This window comes from Nicotiana tabacum, chromosome 6, assembly GCF_000715075.1.
Source record: "Nicotiana tabacum cultivar K326 chromosome 6, ASM71507v2, whole genome shotgun sequence".
Classification (NCBI taxonomy): domain Eukaryota; kingdom Viridiplantae; phylum Streptophyta; class Magnoliopsida; order Solanales; family Solanaceae; genus Nicotiana; species Nicotiana tabacum.
The window spans coordinates 44532393-44554756 of record NC_134085.1 but is presented as its reverse complement, the minus strand read 5'-3'; the positions used below and the strand labels follow the sequence as shown (position 1 = coordinate 44554756).

The window sequence follows — 22364 nt, the reverse complement described above, 5'->3', positions numbered from 1 at the left end:
AACGGATTTAAAATAATTCGGGAAAGAAAACGGGCCAAACCGGACCGGGTCACGGGTCATAGGTTATTTCGGATTGAATTTTCATTAATTAATTTATTAATTAAATATTTGAAAAGAATTTTGTCCAAAAAGATTAATCAATCAATCTTTGACCAAATCCAAATCTGAAGTCGAAGCCGAGCCGAGCGACGACAACGGTGTGAGGCTTGCCTTCTTCTTTAGCTCTTTAAGAGTTAAAAGATGAGCTTCTCTATATATACACAAAGATTTTCTTTCCTTCTACCAATGAGGAACAAAGTGCATTAGTAAAGTGAACTCATTCAAAATTTCACTTCCCTCCATTTCTTTTCCCACCATTTTTCATTCACACTTCTTTTGTTATTAGTAACAAAATCCAACAATCCCCCACATGAATGTGAAATGACTATAAACTTAAAGGAATGCACGGACGTGTGTGTGTTTCACATGCAAGAATTAATTGCATCTGGATAAGTATGTTTCCCTTTGAACTTTCCGTAGTGAACTTATATCGGATATACTCGGCCAATCGGTAGATTTGATATCTTTGAACCTTCGAGCTTGGTTGTATACCTAGACAACATAAGTCACACAATCAATCCTTAACCATTTATGGTTCTCACGGTTGTGTTCGTTTCAACCATGAACATCGTCTAGTTTCATGAGTGTTTAGAGAATGGGCCTTTATTTTCATTCCCCTTGAAGCGGCTTACACTTCACACTCACATAGGTGATTCCTAAACGTGTAGTCCTAAAGACATACTATCTGGTCATATCCTGCCAGACTTAGCAAATCATTAAAAAGCTTTAAACTTTATTGACTTATCAAGAAGTCTTAATGCTTTACCTCTTTTTTGAACATTGTCTTCATCACGAGAATGGGTTGAGTTATTTGACAATGTTGAACCGTCATTCATAACTTTGTTTGATCTCTTTAAACCTAGCTCTTGGGATCTCCAGTCTGCTAAATAGAGTTATCGCCATGATGACTTGTCCTAGGCCTTTAACCCCATTCCGTTTGATGATCTTTCAATTGCCTCTCTAGATAGGCCTTTTGTAAGTAGATCCGACACGTTATCTCTTGACTTTACGTAGTCAATTGTGATAACACCACTAGAGAGTAATTGTCTAATGGTATTGTGTCTCCGTCGAATATGACGAGATTTTCCGTTATACATAACGCTCCCTGCCCTACCTATTGCCGCTTGACTATCACAATATATACAAATAGGTGCAAAGGTTTGAGCCAAAATGGAATATCTTCCAAGAAATTTCGGAGCCATTCAGCTTCTTCACCGGCCTTATCTAAAGCTATGTATTCAGATTCCATTATAGAACAAGCGATGCACGTTTGTTTGGATGATATCCAAGATACTGCTCCAGCCCCAATTGTGAAAACATATCCACTCGTGGATTTAACTTCAGATGATCTGGTGATCCAATTTGCATCACTATATCCCTCGATCACGGAAGGATATTTGTTATAATGCAAAGCATAATTTTGGGTATGTTTCAGATATCCCAAAACTCGTTTCATTGTCGTCCAATATATTGGGATTACTTGTAAACTGACTCAGTTTGCTAATAGCACATGTTATATCTGGTCGCGTACAATTCATGATATACATCAAACTTCCCAATACTCTTGCATGGTCCAGTTGTGAGTCACTTTCACCTTCATTATTCTGAAGTGCATAACTCACGTCAATTGGAGTCTTGGCAATTTTGAAATCCAAATACTTGAACTTGTCAAGTACCTTTTCAATGTAGTGAGACTGTGATAATGCTAGACCTTGTGGAGTCTTGTGAATTCTGATTCCTAAGGTCACATCAGCAACTCCTAAGTCTTTCATGTCGAATTTGCTAGTCAACATGCGTTTTGTAGCATTTATATCTGTCATACTTTTGCTCATTATCAACACGTCATCAACATATAAACAAACAATGACTTCATGACCTTGAGTATTTTTAATGTAAACACATTTGTCACACTCGTTGATTTTAAATCCATTTGCCAACATTGTTTGGTCAAATTTTGCATACCATTGTTTGGGTGCTTGTTTAAGTCCATAAAGCGACTTAACAAGTTTGCACACTTTCTTTTCTTTACTAGGAACAACAAAACCCTCAGGTTGTTCCATGTAAATCTCTTCCTCCAATTCTCCATTTAAGAAAGTTGTTTTAACATCCATTTGATGGATTTCAAGACCATACGCGGCCGCTAGTGCCACTAACACCTTAATAGATGTTATCCTTGTTACTGGCGAGTAAGTGTCAAAGTAATCAAGGCCTTCCTTTTGTCTATAACCTTTGACAACAAGTCTTGCCTTATATTTATCAATAGTGTCATCAGCTTTAATTTTTCGTTTAAAGATCCATTCCGAACCTAAAGGCTTATTTCATGGAGGAAGATCAACCAATTCTCATGTATGGTTATCCAAAATTGATTGAATCTCACTATTGAATGCCTCTTTCCAAAATGTTGAATCAGAAGATGACATAGCTGCTTTAAATTTAAGGCTCATTTTCAAGCAAGAATGTCACAAAATCTAGTCCAAAGGAAGTAGATGTTCTTTGACGTTTGCTATGCCTTGGATCTTCTATACTTGGAGTATTTTCCTTTGGTTCTTCCTGAGGTCGTTTAGGTCTTTCACTTAAAGACTCGCATTCAGTTTTATACGGATCGATGCTTTCAAAGAATTCAGCATTATCTGATTCCATTACCGTATGAACATGAATCTCGGGATTATCGGATTTATGAACCAAAAACTGACATGCTTTACTGTTTGTAGCATATCCAATAAAAATGTAATCTACTGTTTTTGGTCCAATTTTAACCCTTTTAGGTAAATAAACCTGTACTTTTGCTAGACACCCCACACTTTGAAATATTTCAAGTTGGATTTTTTTCATTTCCATTTTTCATATGGAATAGATTGCGTTTTGTTGTGGGGTACTCTGTTGAGTATCCGGTTAGCTGTAAGGATAACTTCCCCCCACAAACTTTGCGGTAATCCGGAACTTATTAATAAAGAATTCATCATTTCTTTTAATGTCCGATTTTTCCTTTCCGCAATTCCATTGGATTGAGGTGTATAAGGTGCAGTAGTTTAATGGATAATTCCATATTCCGAACATATTTCTGCAAATGGAGATTCATATTCTCCATCTCTATCACTTCTAATCATTTTGATATTTTTATTCAATTGATTTTCTACCTCATTCTTGTATTGCTTAAATGCTTCAATTGCTTCATCCTTACTATTAAGCAAATAAAGATAACAATATCTAGTGCAATCGTCAATAAAAGTAATAAAATACTTTTTTCCGCCTCGAGATGGTGTCGACTTCATATCGCAAATGTCAGTATGAATTAAGTGTAAAAGATTTGAATCCCTTTTAATAGACTTATAAGGATGTTTTACAAACTTAGATTCAATACATATTTGACGTTTCAATTTATTACACTCGAGTTTAGGCAATACTTCTAAATTAATTAACTTCCGCAAGGTTTTATAATTGACATGTCCTAAACGAATATGCCTTAAATCATTTGACTCCAATAAATAAGAAGAAGCTGAAATTTTATTCATACTGTCAACAACCATTACATTGAGTTTGAAAAGGCCCTCCGTGAGGTAGCCTTTTCCAACATACATTTCGTTCTTGCTTACAACAACTTTATCAGAAACAAATACACATTTGAATCCATTCTTTACAAGTAAAGAAGTAGAAACTAAATTCTTCCTAATAGTAGGAACATGAAGAACGTTGTTGAGCGTTAACACCTTACCGGAAGTCATCTTCAGGAATATCTTCCCATAACCTTCAATCTTGGTTGTTGCATTATTTCCCATGGAAATTTTTTCTTCGGGACCAACAGTAGAGTAAGTCGCAAATGCTTCTTTGACAGCACAAACATGTCGAGTGGCTCTAGAGTCAATCCACCACTCATTCGGATTTCCAACTAGGTTGCATTCCAAAAGCATTACACAAAGATCATCAATGTCATCGTTCTTCTCCACTATGTTGGCTTGTCCCTTCTTATTATCCTTTTTCAGGAGACGACAATCAGGGCTTTTGTGACCAACTTTTTCACAATTGTAGCAGCTGCCCTTGAATTTCTTTTTCTTCTACTCTTTAGTTTGTCCAGAAGACCTCTTCCTCTTCTTACTTTTTGAGCAGTCTCCTCAACGATATTAGCTCCCATGATCGTTGAATTTCCACGAGACTTCTTTTCGGCTGTTTCGTTGTCTTTCTCGATCTTTAGACATATCACAAGATCTTCCAACTTCATTTCTTTGCGCTTGTGCTTAAGATAGTTCTTGAAATCTCTCCACGAAGGAGGCAATTTTTCAATCATAGCAGCCACTTGAAATGCTTCATTCACGACCATACCTTCAGCAATAAGGTCGTGAAAAATAAGTTGAAGCTCTTGAACTTGGGTTCCCACAGTTTTGTTGTCTATCATTTTATAGTCTAGAAACTTGGCAACCACGAACTTCTACAAGCATGCATATTCTGTCTTGTATTTCTTCTCAAGCGCGTCCAATAATTCTTTCAAAGTATTCATTGCACTGTACACATTACACAAGTCATCCTCTAAAGCACATAGGATATAGCCTTTGCAAAGAAAATCTGTCTGCTTCCACGCCTCAACAACCATGAACTTTTCATTGTCCGGCATGTCCGCAACAGGCACTGGAGGCTCTTCACTAGTGAATTTCTGCATACCAAGTGTGGTAAGCCAGAAGAACACCCTTTGCTGCCATCCTTTGAAGTTGGTTCTAGAAAATCTCCCCGATTTCTCGGCCGGAGGAACAACAGTGCGGCTTGATGAGGCTATCATCGTTGCACCAACAATCGCAGAAGGATTTCCGTTATCAATTGCCATTTCCCACTGTCAACAACATAAGAGATCAATTAATGGCAAAACCAGAACAGTAAATAATATTGTAATCAATAAACAGTACGTAATAAAAACAACTAAAGTTTTTATATACTGTTTTACAGAAAACGATGAAGTTTTTTATGTTCTTCAAATCATTTTATGAATTTCAATACTCCGATGAAGTGTTTATATCTTCAAATCAGAATAGTAAAATTCAGACATAATACAGAAAATAATAAATATAATTTCCTTAAGATTATTATTAATCTGTATTGCTGTAAATAAATAAAACAATAATCTTTTTGAAAACAGAAGCAGAAAATTAGTAAGAATAAATTCTGAAAACATTATTTGAACTTCAAAATAAATTTTGAAAACGATATAGGAACAAATCGAGCCCACTGAATACACAGTGTGTCCTTAAGGAAATTATTCTTCTCAAGTACCCGAGGTTCTGGAATATATCCTCCCAGAAAATTTCGTAAGTAAGTATTCTGGGATTAGAAGGTATATTTATAGCCAATTTGGTACTGTATTTAAAATAATCCGGGAAAGAAAACGGGCCAAACCGGACCGGGTCGCGGGTCATAGGTTATTCCGGATTGAATTTTTGTTAATTAATTTAATTAATTAATTAATTATTTGAAAAGAATTTTGTCCAAAAAGATTAATCAATCAATCTTTGACCAAAACCGAAGCCGAAGCCGAAGCCGAGCCGAGCCGAGCGACGACGACGCGAGACTTGCCTTCTTCTTAGCTCTTTAAGAGCTAAAAGATGAGCTTCTCTATATATACACAAAGATTTTCTTTCCTTCTACCAATGAGGGACAAAGTGCATTAGTAAAGTGAACTCATTCAAAATTTCACTTCCCTCAATTTCTTTTCCCACCATTTTTCATTCACACTTCTTTTGTTATTAATAACAAAATCCAACAATTGTTTTATAGCCTATTTGGCCAAGCTTCTTTTTGGCCAAAAGCACTTTTGGCCAAAAATTGAGGTGTTTGGCCAAGCCTTTGGAAGGAAAAAAAGTGTTTTTGAGGAGAAGCAGAAGCAGTTTTGGAAAAGTAGGAAAAAGTAGCTTCTCTCCAAAAGCACTTTTTTGAGAAGCACTTTTGAGAAAAATACACTTAGAAGCAATTTTTTAAAGCTAGATCAAACACTAATTGCTGCTCAGAAGTGCTTTTCAAACTAATTAGCCAAACACAAACTACTTCTCACCAAGAGTACTTTTGAAAAAAACATTTTTGGAAAAAAGTACTTCTCAAAATAAGCTGATTTTTACAGCTTGGCCGAACGGGCTATTAGTCCCTGACTGGGGATAGAGGTAGCAAAAGAACAATTTTGTTAAATATGATTCTAAAGTTTACCCTTTAGCAAATTTGTTTCATTTCTTGGTTGACAATAGATGGTTCTTCTCTTCTGGTACATTGACTTGGGAAACTCCTTGATGATCTTTAATGGAGTCTCCATCCATGTTTCTATAACCAATTAGAGGGAACAACGCGAGGATATGATAGAAAATCCCATTTGAGTCTTAATGAATGGAAATGCTTGTTAGGCTATCAGTTATGCATAAAGAAACTTAACGAGGAGATGAGTTTTGGGAATTAATATGAGGTTTCTTCTATTTGTTGTTTAGGCTCATTGTATATTTCCTTTGTGGTTTTAGATGTTAAAAGTTATTGCTTACTTAACTATAGCTACTAGGATTTTAACTCTTCACATTGGAATCAAACTTGGATTTTTTCACTTACTTCAGTCGGTATTATTTCATTTGAGCTAGGAATTTTTTACCTTGTTAAAGCTTTCAGTGAAGTTATGTTACGTTCAACTAATATTCCCACAGAATGTTTAAACAAAAGCTTTGCTGAGTCAAAATTGATCAAATTATGCCTTACATGAAGTAATTGAATCTAATTTTGCCTTATTTCGTGGTATTTACTTTTTAAAGCGTAGATAAAACAATTATACAAAGTAATACAAACTTTTACTGGAAAAGGTTCATCAATTCTCCTGAAAAAATAAATTTTCCAAATCCAAAGTTATAGTTAGTTGCCTTCACGCTATTTTTACAAAATCTTGTTATGACCATTAAATGAAATTGAAGGAAAATTGGATACTTTACAAATGATAAAAAGCTGATGTGTGTAATGTTTACATCAAACTAAATTAATTTAATGTTAAAAAGATAATTCCATCACAATTGGAAATATTATTAAATTATATATTTCTAATCCGATGTTAATGGAAGAATATAATTATATGATAAATATCGATGCAATAAACTAATGCTATGCTATTGTACAAACTAAATAGGGTGTTTGTTTTGAGAAATTGAAAAACTAAGTTCTTTTTTGGAAGGCGAAATGGCTTCCTGGCCACTTAAATTTGCATCAGTTTGTAAAGCCGATATATGAACTCTTGAGTTTCCCATTCGAACACTTTTACTTGAAAAAATAGCTACTAATAAACACTTGTGATGGTGTGTGTTGTTCAATTATTGCTGACATGGATTTAATTTAATATTTTATATAGTCACATCATCAATTCATTCACATTTTGTTGACACATGTATGTTCAAGGTCCCAATTTGTGGGCCCCGTCTTTTTTCAAAATTAATTTATTGAGTTTCTATTTTTTCTTCTCTTTCCCTTCTTTTATTCTTCAACTCCTAGGCACGAATTGTAAATAAAAGCTCCGATAATGGAGACTGTAAACATAAGCTCCAATAATGGAGACTGAAATTCAATCGAGTTATGATATATGCAAGGCATTTATCAAAATTCTGATACTCCGCAAATTCCTATATGAAAAATCAATCACAATTAAGTAAAAAAAATTTCATTTTCATTGAAAGTAAAATATAGGAATCCTTAAGCCTGCAACTATAAAGAGCAAGAAAGAAAATAAAATAAACAACCTTGTTGAATTGGAACCATTCGTAACAAGGATGATCAAAAATACCCTCAACTTCAAATTTGCCTTGACAAGGAAAAAGTGCATTAACAAAAACAAGATCCAATTTTTCTACAACTTGAGTTGGTCATTTGTCAAAGACTTGTTTCTTAAGAATTTGGCCACTGGTTCGAAACCCATGAAGACAAAGAAATCTGGGTTTCCTCTGACTTTCCTCTGACTGGTAACGTTGTTGGTCGTGACATCACCTTCACTTCCCATGGTTATTGGAGTTTGGTGTTGATATCTTGGAAGGTGTTACGTGAGTGCGTTGGGGCGTGCTAAGGTTCTAAGCTTTTTCCTTGTTTGGGTTGTGTTCTATGTTTTGCTAGAAGTGGATATGGTAGAATATAAGGGAGAGGGGGGAAGGGGAGGTGGGAGTTTGGCAGGGAAGACGAGGGGAAAAGAGAAGGGAAAAGGGAAAGGTCTCTTTTTTCTTTTTCTTTTTTTAATAAAAATAATACTATACACGCGCCTTTGTAGCATGATTTGCATACAATTTAGCCATGTCAGTTGCGCCGCTTCCACATAGGCATAATCAACGGTTAAATGTGTTTATTAGTATTTGTTGCACCAAGTTGGAGTTTTCAAATGAGAAAAGTGCAAGTTCATGTATCGGCTTTTAAAAGCCCTATAAGTTTAAGCGGCGAGGAAGCCATTACGTCTTTTTGGAAATACTAAAGTTTACAAACTCAACCTTTTAGTTTGACTAAATACAGAGGCACTTGAGTTACCACAATTTTCATTTGTATGCATCAACTAAGTCTTATTCCAATTGAACACATATAATAGCCCAAAGTTGTCACGACCCCAACCCCGGTCATAATGGCGCCCAACACACTGCTAGGCAAGCTCGACCATTCAACAACATTATCCCAAATTCTTATTCAGATTATAGATAATCACAGAGAATTTACTAAGTCATTTCATTCAAGTGTATAATTAATAATAAAATCTGCGGAAGTTCAATTAAAATACCACACCATAGCCCAACAGAATCCGGTGTCACGAATATGAGCCTCTAATACAGAATATCGACCTATTACAAGTTTGTCTAGGAAAAATACGGAATAAAAGATAGAGATAGAGGGGAGAGATCAAGGCTGCGAACGTCATGCAACTACCTCAATACTCCCGGATACTGCCTGCTCAGCTAAACAATTCCTCACTTAGCCTGTGGTGTACCTGGATCTGCACGCAAGGTGCAGAGAGTAATGTGAGTACTCCGACCCAGTGAGTAATAAACATAAATAAAGGCTGAGAATAAGAAATCATGGAAAAATACAAAGTAAACTATAACTGGCAGTTTAGAACAACAAATAGTGAAGCAACAAGTCAATTACGTCAGAGTACCAAATACCGAGACAAGTATAACAGATAAAAACAAATGCATGAGTGCAATGCAATGCGTATGATGGTACACTCTAGTACCCACTGCAGCGTGCAGCCTGAGCCATCCATTTATTTATCGTCGACGGCGCTCACTGGGGGTGTGTGCAGACTCCGGAGGGGCTCCTACAGCCCAAGCGCAATATCAAACCATCTCATGGCATCAAATCTAGGCCCTCGGCCTCATATCAATCTCAGTATAATCAACCAGGCTCTCGGCCTCAATATCAATGTAATACTGCTGCGACGCGCAGCCCGATCCATGCTCAGTCCAGAAACCATCATAAGCCCCTTGGGCATTTGTAAAACAGTAGTTCTCAGCCCGAAATATCATTTAAAAATACCATTTAAGTTTTCAAATCTTAGAAAGATGGCTGAGTTTGCAAAACAGTATTTAAAAACCTTGGACTGAGATCAAATGATATGCATGTATGCGAAAACAGTGATGTCAATCCCTGAAGGATTCAAATAATTGGCAAGAAGCCCAAATGTAACAGTTAAATCCAAGTAAGGATGATTCTCAATTTAGTTCAAGTAGAAAACACGGTAAAAACATCTTTCGGGACGGACCAAGTCACAATCCCCAATGGTGCTCTACCCCACGCCCGTTATCCGACATGCAAGTCACCTCAATATAGCATTACGATATGAAATTTCGGGGTTTCAAACCCTCAGGACATCATTTACATCAATTACTCACCTCGAACCGGCTACTTCTTTAGCTCGCGACGCCTTTGCCCCTCGAATTGGCCTCCACGTGCGTCGAATCTATCCAAAATCAGAACGAATATGTCATAATATGATAAGGGAACAAAGCCCAATCAAAACAATCGAAAAAATACCAAAATTCTCGAAATTAGCAAAAAACCCGAGCAAAATACTACTCCACAATGTCTTTTCCTCTCAAATCGACCTCCGAATGCCTCGAATCTAGCCATAATAATTCGATTCAATCAATAAAAATTATAGGAATTAATTCCATATGGAATTCTACACTTTCTATTAAAAATCCGAAATTGCACTCAAAATTCGCCCGTGGGGCCCGCGTCTCGGAATCCGGCGAAACTTATAAAATCCGACAATCCATTCCGATACGAGTTCAACCATACCAAAATTATCAAATTCCGACAGCAACTCAACCTCCAAATCTTAATTTTTTATTTTTGGAAGATTTTGCAAAAATCTTGATTTCTTCCATTTAAATCCGAATTAAACGATGAAAATAACCATGGATTTATGTAATATAAATACTTTCAAGTATAGGACACTTACTTGAGGTGAAATCATGAAGAACACCTCAAAATCGCCCAAGAACCGAGCTCCAAAAATCCCAAAACGAAAATGAAGAAATCAGCATTTTTTGGTCCTTAAGTTTCTGTCCGCCCGTCACTAAAAGTCCAGTTTCGTCACTAAAAGTCCACCAGAGACAGCTTTACCAGCCATATTCAATCGATCATAACTTTCTGTAAAAATGTCCGAATGCCAAATGGTTTAAATTTCTGGAAACTAGAATACAAGGGCTACAACTTTCATGTTTTATACATTTACCGATTCCATATATATTTCGAGATATAAGCTTCCAAATTAGCCTCCTCGCATCAGAAATTTTTGGGAAATTTCAAAACACCTTTACTAGCCCTTATTCAATCGATTATAACTTTCTGTACTAATATCCAAATGATGAATGGTTTATATTTCTGGAAACTAGAATACAAGGGCTACAACTTTTATGTTTTATACATTTTCCGATTCCTTATAGATTACGAGATATAAGCTTCCAAATTATGCTCCTCGCATCAAAATTTTCGAACCTTGCTGTCAAAAATTCAGCAAGTTAAATTGGCCTAAAAATGGCGTGAAACCATTTCGAAACTCACCCGAGCCCCTCGGGACTCTAACCAAATATGCCAACATGTTTTAAAACATCATCCAAACTTGCTCCGATCATCAAAACACCTCAACTAACACTAAAAACATCGAATTACATCGAATTAAAGCCTAAGTTCTTTTAAAACTTCCAAAACACGCATTCGATCAAAAACCCAACCAAACCACGTCCGAATGACCTGAAATTTTGCACACACATCACAAATGACATAACGAAGCTACATCAACTCTCGGAATTCCATTCCGACCCTCGGATCAAAATCTCACCTATCAACCAGAATTCGCCAAAATACTAACTTCGCCAATTCAAGCCTAATTCTACACCGGACCTCCAAAATTACTTCCGATCACACTCCTAAGTCACAAATCATCTCCCGGAACTAACCGAACCGTCGGAAGTCACATCCGAGCCCTCTAACTCATAAGTCAACGTCCGGTTGACTTTTTCAACTTAAGCCTTCTTAAAAGAGACTAAGTGTCTCAATTCCTTTCAAAACCTTTCCGAATCAACTCGTTCACACCCAACACTGATAATGAAGCATAAAGAAATAGAAAATGAGGAAAACGGGGCGGTAACTCACGAGACAACGGGTCGGATCGTCACAAAAGTATACCATTGACGTATTTCGCACTGGTTTAGAAATATCTCATGCGTGTGTTTGTAAGGATACTTATATGAATAATTAGTCGATTAAAATATTGATTATACTTGAAACAGGTCATTTCACACTTTTTCTAGACAACTTTCCATATTTCTTCTTAGGTTTATCTTTCACACCAAATGATTGACTAAATATTACAGGTAATGAAAGCTTGTACACGCGCTTTAGATTTTTCCAAGTCAGTACAAAATATGTTTAATTGGTATACTTTGTACCTACTATAGTTGTTTTATCGAAACAAAGCCTAATTAAGGTACCTAAACAAGAAATCATGGCAATTTCAGAAGTTCAGCATTTAAGTTTTGTTAAATTGTGGTAGTTTGAGCCATTTATCCTAAACGCCTACCTAAGTTTTTACTTTAGTGGGTTCTAATATAACAGCTTGTTTGGATGGTTGTTACGTATCGTTTCATAATGTATCGTATCGTATTGTATTATATTGTACTGTATCGTTTGATGAATATAATGTTTGGATGGATTGTGTCATTTTGCCGTCGTTTCATGGTATCACGCACCAGTAATATGATGAATTAACTTGCAATATTATAAAAAAAATTATGATACGGTATATAAAAAGGTAGGATAAATGATAAAATAAAATTATTTAATAATAATAAAGGGTGAGATTGAGAGAAAAATACAAGGAAACGACGCGACTACACTAAATCGGTCGTTACATAAAGTGACACATTTTATCGTTACGTAACGACGGATTTAACAATACGATACAACAAAATTTAAGTAACAATCAAAACAAATATTGTATTTAAATAACAATACTATAGGTAACAACAATCCAAACAAGATGTAAAGTAAAATCCTGACCTTCCTGGCTCGGCATGTAACATTTGCATAGTGGCCGTTGCTAATAAACCCTGCGCCTCTTCCCACATTCCATGCTTGAGTAGTTCAGTGACTACTGTACTCTTCAGCTCTCAAATTCGAACCAAGAAAAGCGCGGGTTCGAAGAATTGCTCTTGGCTAGGGTTTCTACCCTGTCCGGATTTACTCCAATGGCGACACCTGCAAAAGCTAATGATGAAGTGACTGTTGATGCTTCGCTTTGGTGGGAGCCCTTCACTGAGTTGCTTACTGAACTCGAATCTGTTTCTCTCTCCTCCGACCTCCCTCCTCTTCTGGTAATTTCCACCTTAGCACTGCAAATAGTAGAGTAGGAGTATTATTATTTGATTATTTTATGGTATTGAAATCTCTACTAAAAGAACGGTAGAAAGGTCAGTACAAAGCGGAATGTGTGGTAGGATCACTGACGCTATTAAGTGGAGAAGAGTAGAGGGATGGTCCCTTTAATTCTCTAGCTGGAAACAGGATTTCTCCGGGGAAATGTTCTTTTTTGGGGGTGGGGGTGGGGGTGGGTGGGGTATGTGCGTGAATAATAAGGAAGGAAGAGGAAGATAGTTACGATGAGGGTATTTGGGTGCAACTCTAGTCTCCAGTCCTACAAGAGACCCTTTTCGGTCTTTAATTATGAGTTAACATGCACTATTTGTCCAGGAGCGGTTCAGCCTTTCAGAGTTTTTTTACGTTATAAAATATACATAACTCCTAATACCTTTTATTTGTATGTACATAATATTGGCATGAGATGAGTTTAAATGGAGTAACTTAGTCAGTGCCGTGGTAATTGAGAATTTACATAGCGGATCCCAACTTGTTTGGGACTGAGGCAGAGTTGTTGTTGATGTTATTGTTCTTGTTGAAATTTTCTCAATTCTTTTGGGTGAGGGTGAGCGCTAGATTATTGGGAAAGAGGAAGATATAAAGAAGGGGAACCTTTGGTGGATCGGTTAGACGGATGGGAAGAAATCGCCTAGCTTTTTACTTGATCAAAAAAAAGGAAAAAAGATAAAGGAATCACCAAGTTTTTTCTGCCTATTTCGGTCTGGAATTATGATATACACTATATGTCATACAGCTGTTGTCTTTTTTTTTCTTTCTCGATTTATTATTTGGGCGAGTGTGAGCCCATGAATAGAGGAAAAAAGAAGATAGAAAAAGGGAGGACTGTTGGTGTAATTGGAATGCTATAACTAGGTGAAGCTGGGTTGGAGCTAATTTTCAGTCTTAATTATGAGTTAATCTACAATATCTGGTATATAATTGTTCCTATGCGTTTGTAGGATTGGGTTATTCTTACAACTACTAGTATGTTTATGATTTACTCATTCAAACGCAGAAATTAATTTATTTTCCAGGAGAAGAAGATAAAGGACAACCATGCTTGTTTTTTGCACACAATTTCACTATTTAAGCCACCAAATCAAAAATCAAGAGACGCTTTAGATGCGGGACGACTAAAGATTGGTCCACACCAGATTACAGTAGAAACTGATAAAAAAGCAGCAGCCTTGAAAATTAGTTCTGCTATGGTAAAGAGCTACTTTTTCTGGACCATGTGTAAATCTTGGTACCGAACTCATAATGTTCCATGGATGGCCTGTAGTGGTTTGCAGTGCAGAAATGGGTTTCTGTTTGACACGGAAGACCATTACAGTTCTTCTATTTCTTGCCTTATTTAGTTTATTGTTGGAACGAAGTTAACTTCTCATATTTTGCAGTGTTTAGATGAGGTGCAGTCATATATTCTTGTTCATAGAACGAGTAATCAAAAAAGTATGGTTGCTGATAGTGTGTTTCGCGAGCTTTCTCATTTGGTTAGTTACTGAGTTTCCATGCTCTTTCATTCTCTAATGCTATTCATTAGTATTTTGGAGAAAGCAGCTTTTATTAATATTGTGTCGAATAACTTCTAGTGCGTGGAGGTATAATTGGAAACATGTCGATATCCACCCCCACCCCACCCCTAGTCCTGCCTCCACCCAACCCCTGCAGTATTAAAGATTTCAGGTAAACTACGTGACACATGGTACTTCAAGGCTGGTCCTTGTTAATCCAGCTATGCTAATCAGCAAAGTGTAGTTTACTTGCAATTTAAATTTGAAAGTGTAATAGCGTCACGTTCATTGTATGTTGAACTATTTGTTCAGCTTGTCTTTTGTTTTTCTCTTCTTTTGCTTACTGTCATTATCCAGGTTATGCTTCAATATTATATGGAACGGCAATGTCTCTTGAAGTGCACGCGGCTGATAATTACACAAGCTTGTGAGTCTTTCTTCTGTTTTATTGTTACTTATCGCGATGTTATTCTTGAACATTTTTGATAGGAATGCCTAGGTCGTGCAGTCCTTGTAGAGTTTCATACGAGTTCTGTTTTTCAGCAATTTTATTTTACCTTAAATATTAGTGATTTTCTTGGCCTGAAATAGTTTGTAGGGACTCTTAATTTGAGCTCCAAATTTCGTATGCGACTTGTAGCTCTGTTATTTTGTGCTAGTTTTAGTGAAGTTTTTTCATCTTGCTGTTACATTGTCGTGGAAATGCTGAGAAGCAGGTTGACGTTCTAAACTTGGTTCTAGTGTTGTCAAACAGCAAAGGAGCAGCTCGGTGCACAAAGCATTCCGCATTCACGCAGGGTCTGGAGAAGAGCCGCACCCTTGAGCCTTATCAAAAAAAAAAAAGAGCCGCACCCTTGAGATGTGACGTAGACAGCCTATCCTAATGCAAGCATTAGTTACTGCTTCCACGGCTCGATCCCATGACTTATATAGATCACATGGAAATAACTTTACTGTTGTTCCAATGGTCCCTTTCTTGTTGTTAAAGAGGAAAGTGCAATTAAAATGCGGGTTAGTAAAGAAAAGTGCAAAGGAAATAAAAAAAAAAGAAAATATATGTAATGCAACAAAATTAGAATAATAAATAACTACAAACAGTAATATATGGACAAGGAAAATATATAAATATCAACTAACTCTATGGATTTTTCACCAGAGATAAAGAAGCCTTATTTTCCATGATTAAACGAAATAAAAGGAGTCAACGGAAAAGGACCTTGCCGGAACACGGTTCAGACTCAAGTCAGGTTACTAAATTAAGATAACATTTGTATGTTGATGGCTGTATGGCAAAAAAGGGCAGCCCGGTGCACTAAGCTCCCACTATGCGCAGGGTCCGGGAAGGGCCGGACCACAAGGGTCTATTGTACGCAGCCTTACCCTGCATTTATGCAAGAGGTTGTTTCCTGATGAAATATGGGGAATTATCAAGAAATCATCCAAAAAAGCAGCTTTTTACGAGATTGAGTTTGAGAATTGATAGTTGCTTCTATCTCTTGCAATTACATTCTTTTAATTGGAGTACAAAAGAACTGAAAAATCTCTCTTTGAACTCATTTAGATTAATTTTCATTTGAGATTCTTGTCATAGTTTGATATCTTCAAGTTTTAACACCAAGATGGAGCTGAAAGTCCTCATCAATGATCTGTTTGATTATTTCTCAAGACTTGGTCTTTTGTAATTCTTTTATATGTTTTCTTAATTTCTGATGCACATATAGGAATTTATGATAAAATTACATCTATTTTCTTTTATTTCATTTTTTCTATAAGTTGTTCTCCATCATACTTGTTTATGCATTATATAAATGCTTGTAGTTCTTATCTTATTTGACTCTTAATGCAGTATATATTCCGACAATATCTGAAGATGCGTCTATTGTGAATGAGGCACAGAAATTGATTTCTGAGGGACTAGACACGAAGTTGCTTTCTGTTCTGCAGGAGAATCTGGCGGCCAGCTTTTCTGAGTACATGGTAAACTATGTTGTGTATTCAGTGTTCAGAATTTAGATTGTCCGACCTCAATCAGGACATGATGATACTTTTCTGAGTACACGGTAAATTATGTAGTGTATTTAGTGTTCAGAATTTAGGTTGTCTTACTTCAATCAGGACATGGTGATCAAAGTGCCGGGAATTGTGCGTGCGCGGACTTTAATGATTTGATAATTTGATTAATGCCTGAACTGGCTAATTAAGAACTTAACGATAGATAGGTATTGATGTATGAGCTACTAACAGTGGTTTCTTGGCCTTTTCACAAAAAAAGGGAAAAAAGAGTGCTTTATCCGTGAAGAAAAACGAGAGTGAAACTTCACCTCCAAAGGCGACTTATTCTACACAATTACCCAATTTTCATGATCATTTTTCTTCTTCTAATAAGATAATCATTTAAAGACTCTGTATTTGAAAGGAATACAATTTTTACATATCAAAGAGAAATAGAAAAATAGACAGGTGTGTACTTTTGGATCAGGATGCATGAACATGGAGACAAAAGACTTTTGGGGCAACAATTAGAAGATGAGGATTGAAGAAAAAAGGAAGCAAATGTGAATCTAGACATCTATCACTTTCTAATATTTTCACACAAAATAAAGTTGGAGACTACGAACTAGTTGGTCCCAGGACATCAAGGGAAACATGTGTATCAAGTCAAATTGGAAGCCATGTCAAAACACTTCCATACCTTGACTTCTGCATAAACTACTCATTTCTTTAATAAGAAATTTAATGGTTGCATTAGATTAATTTGTTTTTTTCAGTCGTTGCTACATGAATGGCTGAATTTGCTTGGCAACAAGGCTTGCAGTATTTCAGATAGACCCCATCATTGCCTAAACGCAATATATGTGTTCTAAATTGTACTTTCTTCTTCTTTTTCATCTTTAGTGCAATCCGTTCTTCTTGATTATTTCATAGATTTGAGTACCTTCCTTGTCATGCAAAATAGGATGTTGACCTTTATACTTTGTGGGCTGAGGAAATAGTAACCGAAGACAATCTGATATTGGATGTTCTTTTCCTCATTTTTTATGAGTTCAACCCCTGCACTGGTGAGCTGTGGAAAAAATTGTGCTCACTTTATGAGGTACTTCATTAATGCTTCAGTTGCAGTTATCTTCTCTTAGATTTTGCATTATTACTGATTCTAGCTCAATCTATTTCAGGGATTCATTTCAAATTCTTATAATTTCGGGAAGCTGGCCGTATCAGCCGAAGCCGTTTCCTCCATTTATCATGCCAAAGTGCAGCTGCTGCTTATCCTCATAGAAACTTTGGATTTGGAAAATCTTTTGCAGATGGTTCATGATGAAACTCCGTTCAGGTTATCACCAGTGCTTTATCTTCCGTGCTTACTTTTAGTTGGTTTACCTTTTTTTAATCAAGAAAGGGATTAAGACATTAATAATGGGAAAAGCTCCGATATTCAAGGACTCCAAAAATAGAGAACTTACAAAGATAAATGGTTCTCTGTGAAAGACACCCATCCTTGAATACAAATAGGAACCTCATGGGTCCCACAAAAAAAGAAAGAAATAAATAAATAAATAGAAGATAATGTGCAAAATCAAACTCACTTACTCCAAAAGCTCTCCTATCTCTCACTACATACTATCCATATTAAAACCAATGAGCATATCCGGCACTCTCCAGCTTCTCTTCTGCCTTTTGAATGCTTAGTTGACTAGAGTGTCCTTCATCGTATCCGGCACAGTTAATACTAACTCAAACCGTCTCAGAATCTTCCGCCATTGTCGTGATGCTATCTGGCAATGCAGTAAAAGGTGGTCTACTCCTCTTCCTCAAGTTTTGAGCTATCAGAATCACTCCTTTAACCGCCAGCCATACGAAAGCACATCTTTCTTGGTGCCCTTGGGATGCACACTGAAAAGTGTGGAAAGACTAGTTTATCTCTATCAAGCAACTTTCTATGATAAAGCTTTTCTTGAGAATGACCACTATTCTGTAACCCCCATCTCCAAAATCCTTATTTTCTAATGATATGGTTTGTTCATAGAACATTTCAAGCAGATGTTGAAATTTCTCCAACTCTTAATTTTGAAGATTCATCCTAAATTGAATATCCCAAATAATATTCCCCACTTGTGTTCTTTAAATCTGGTGGGTTGTCATATCTTTTTTGCATGAAAATATGTAGATGTTCGGCTAAATGAGTCTCAAAGTGGTGTCACCAAATCACTTGTGACCCCAAAATCTACGCCTACTCCAATCCTGAAAGTTATATTATCACTAAGATCCTCTCATCCATTCATGATGTTTCTCCAAAGCCCACACCAAAAAGAATATTGATGTTTCTAGTTCTCCACCCCCTTCCAAAATTCCATATTTTCTGCTATTACTTGTGAAGAAAAAAAGTCTCCCGTTGACTTGATTAACAATGTCTAGGAGGTGCTCATTATACAAGTGTCATAGACTATGCTAAATATATAAAAAAATTAATCCTATACTAAATAAGGTAAGTGAGTATTTAATAATTAAATATGGAATATCATAAGTTATCATTTGATTAGGTAATAATATATTGAAGAAGATAAGAGCGGATTGCTGAAGTGGTGAGCACCCTTCACTTCCAACCAATAGGTTGTGAGTTCGAGTTACCCCAAGAGCAAGGTGGGGAGCTCTTGGAGGGAGGCAATAAAAAAAAGAAAATAATAATTTATTGAAGAAGGGCAATAGTATACCAAAAAGTAAACCTTACAGAAAAGATATGGTTCTCTACGAATAACACCCAATCATCTATACATATATGAACCTCGTGGGTGCACCAAGAACAAACAAGGGATAAGAGGCTATTTGTCAGGTGTACAATATCATTGTTTACTCCTTCAAAAGCTATCCTATTTCTCTCTCCATAGTTCCACGTAAATGCTAATGGAGCAACATCCACGGCCTGCATCTTCTCCTCCGTCTTAATTCTATATGATCTTCCTTAATTCACTTGATATTTCTAAAATGCCCCTCAATTCAACGTGAGGAAACCAACTTGAGTTTGCTTATTTTGAAAAATAGAAAATTGACACAAAAATCTAGCCAGTATAGTACGCAACTACAATAAGAAAAGCGGTGCTGAAATTTTTACTCTAAAAAATCGGTGGGTACGAAAGAGCGGGCAGGGTGGTGAATTCTAGATCCATGAGAGAGTTTTCTAGCATTATTATAGATTTGTCGCTTGTTGATCTCCCACTTTATGGAGAGCAGTATACCTTGGTTCAGATATGCTGATGAGAATGTGGCTTCAAGGATTGATAGATTACGTGTTTCTAATGAATGAGATGGGTTTTTTAAGAGATATAAAGCAGACAACACTGCCGAGGGTAGGGTCTGATCTTGCCTTTATTGTTTGAATGTGGCGATTGAGAAAGGGAAAAAGTTACTTCAAATTTGAAAATATGTGGTTTGAGCATGCTGATTTCTTAGATCAGTAGGTTTGGTTCACATTTATTCCTCACAAGCTGTAGATGCTGATTTAATTTCTGAAAAAAAATTCTTTCTTGTCAAAGAAGTCGAATATATTGCAAAAGAAGAGGAGAGTTCGTGGAGGCAAAAATCAAGAAGCTTATGGATTAAACGAGGAGATTAAAAATGCATATTTTTTTCGCAGATTGGCAAATGCATACAAAAGATGTGATATTATTGATAGATTGGAAATAAATGACAGAATCTCAGAAGATAGAGAAGTGATCAAGGAACACATCCTTGAATTCTATAAAATGAAAAGTGGAGGCCACAATAGAGCAATGTAGGTTTGGTAGAATTAAGCGATGATAAAAAGGAGTGGCTTCAAAGACCATTTTCTATTGAGGAAGTAAGGGGGTCTTGAAGTTATTTGAAGTGGATAAGGCACCATGCCAGATTGCTTTAACATGACATTTCTTCAGAAGTGTTGGTATATTTTAGAAGATGAACATTATGAAGGCATTGAAATTATTCTATTTGGAATGATCTTTTGAGAAGAGTTTCAATGCCACATTCATAACTCTTATTCCAAAGAAAAAGGGGGGGGGGGAGGGTAAATATGAAAGATTGCAGGCCGATAAGTCTTCTAAGGAGTATCTATAAAATAATTGCAAAGGTGCTCACAGAAAGACTAAAGGTGGTGTTGAATAAATTGGTTTCAGGGATTAGAATACGTTAGAATACGTTTATTAAAAGCAGACAAATTGTAGATGTTGCTATGGTTGCTAATGAATGTGTTGACTATTATTTGAAGAAGGGGAAGGGAGGGGTTGTTTGTAAGCTTGATTTAGAAAAAGGCTTATGACCATGTAATTTAGTTCTTTCTAATAGACATCATGGAGCAAATGAACTTTGGAGAAAGTGGATCAAATGGATCAAGACATGCATTTCTACCGTCAGATTTTGAGTTCTGATTAATGGGGTCCAGAAGTTTGTTTAAAATCTCAAAAGGGCTTGAGGCAAGGAAATCCATTGTCTCCTTATTTATTTGTCCTTGTTATGAGGTGCTGAGCATAATGTTGCGGATAGAGCATGGATTAAAGGGTTTTGTGTTGAGGGCAATGGCAAAGAAAAGGTGGATATTTTTCATATTTTATACGCGGATGGTACACTATTGCTATGTGGCGCAGAAAGAGAACAACTCAATTTTCTGAGGGTGATCTTATTTGCTTATGGGTTAAAAACTAATCTAGCTAAATGTAGCATTTTCTCAGTAAATACAAATATTCAGATAGAGAAACTAGCTGAGATATTGGGCTGTAAAGTTGAAAGCTTTCCTGCCACCTATCTGGGGCGCCCTTTCGGGGCAAGAGGAAAAGATGCAAATATTTGGCAAGGTGTTATTGACAAGCGTGAAATAAAACTCACTACTTGGTAGAGACAATACTTGTCTTTTGGTGGTTGATCGATTAACTAATAGAGTTTAGACGGGATACCAACTTGTTTAATGTCATTTATTCCTATTCCCTTTAAAGTGGAGAAGAGGATAATTGGTTAAGAAACCACTTTTATGGGAAGGAAATGCCACTAACAAAAAGTTGCATTTGGTCAATTGGCAAAAAGTTTGTAGAGGTAAAGAAGAGGGGTGTTCTTGGGTTAAGCGGCTTGAGAATTTACAATAAGTGTTTGTTATACAAATGGTGGAGGTTGAATGATGGTAAGAATGCCTTATGGAAATCTCTTATTATTTCTAAATATGGTAAACAATTGTTTCGTAAGTTCAACACAATTATTTAAGAGTTCGACATGACTCGTAGTGAAGCTAAGCACTCTGTTTTATATTCGGCATTCTACTTCGAATCTATGTATTTATCTGGTGGTTTATGTTGACGATATCGTTATTACTGGCAATGATCAGGATGATATTACTAATCTGAAGCAACATCTCTTTCAATACTTCCAGCCTGAGGATTTCGACATATTAAAGTCCTTTGTAGGTATCGAAGTTGCTCAATCTAGCTCAAGTATTGTTATTTCATAAAGGAAATATGCTTTAGATATTTTTGTGAAGACAGGAATGATGAGTTGCAGACCCATTGACACTCCTATGAATCCGAATGCTAAGCTTCTGGCAAAACATGGAGAGCCTTTTAGTGATCCTGCAAGATATATGTGGTTGATTGTCAAATTGGATTACATCGCGATGACTAGACATGACATATCCTTTATTGTGAGTGGGGAGGTCAGCTTATGGACTTTTCGCATGATAGTTATTGGGACGCAATTGTCCGTTTTCTTAGGTGTATAAAATTAGCTCCAGACAAAAGACTACTATTCGAGGACCGAGGCCATGAGCAGATCGTTGGATACATAGATACTAATTGGGCAGGATTACCTTCTGATAGGCGTGCTACGACTGGATATTGTGTTTTAGTAGGA

General features: G+C 36.4%; 1 protein-coding gene and 1 long non-coding RNA gene across 11 annotated transcripts in view; one reads left to right on the top strand and one right to left on the bottom strand.

Moving 5' to 3' along the window:
• Positions 1–8921: 8921 nt before the first annotated feature.
• LOC142181611 (uncharacterized) lies at positions 8922–12764 on the bottom strand. The gene is made up of 3 exons (XR_012710317.1): positions 12631–12764; positions 9957–10024; positions 8922–9058 (listed from the first exon to the last, which is right to left on the bottom strand). It is a non-coding gene; the product is annotated as an uncharacterized LOC142181611 (long non-coding RNA).
• The window catches only part of LOC107807932 (uncharacterized), a 47788-nt gene continuing 38022 nt past the window's right edge, over positions 12599–22364 (top strand). For 8 of the 10 annotated variants that reach the window (XM_016632409.2, XM_075254709.1, XM_075254710.1 and 5 more), the window contains exons 1-7: positions 12599–12944; positions 14022–14195; positions 14385–14480; positions 14859–14928; positions 16348–16478; positions 17458–17595; positions 17675–17832. In XM_016632409.2, the coding sequence (XP_016487895.2) occupies positions 12819–12944; positions 14022–14195; positions 14385–14480; positions 14859–14928; positions 16348–16478; positions 17458–17595; positions 17675–17832 (893 nt within the window). In that variant the 5' untranslated portion in view covers positions 12599–12818. The remainder of the gene's footprint in view (positions 12945–14021; positions 14196–14384; positions 14481–14858; positions 14929–16347; positions 16479–17457; positions 17596–17674; positions 17833–22364) is intronic. The other 2 variants (XM_075254712.1, XM_016632427.2) reach the window with 1 other exon arrangement.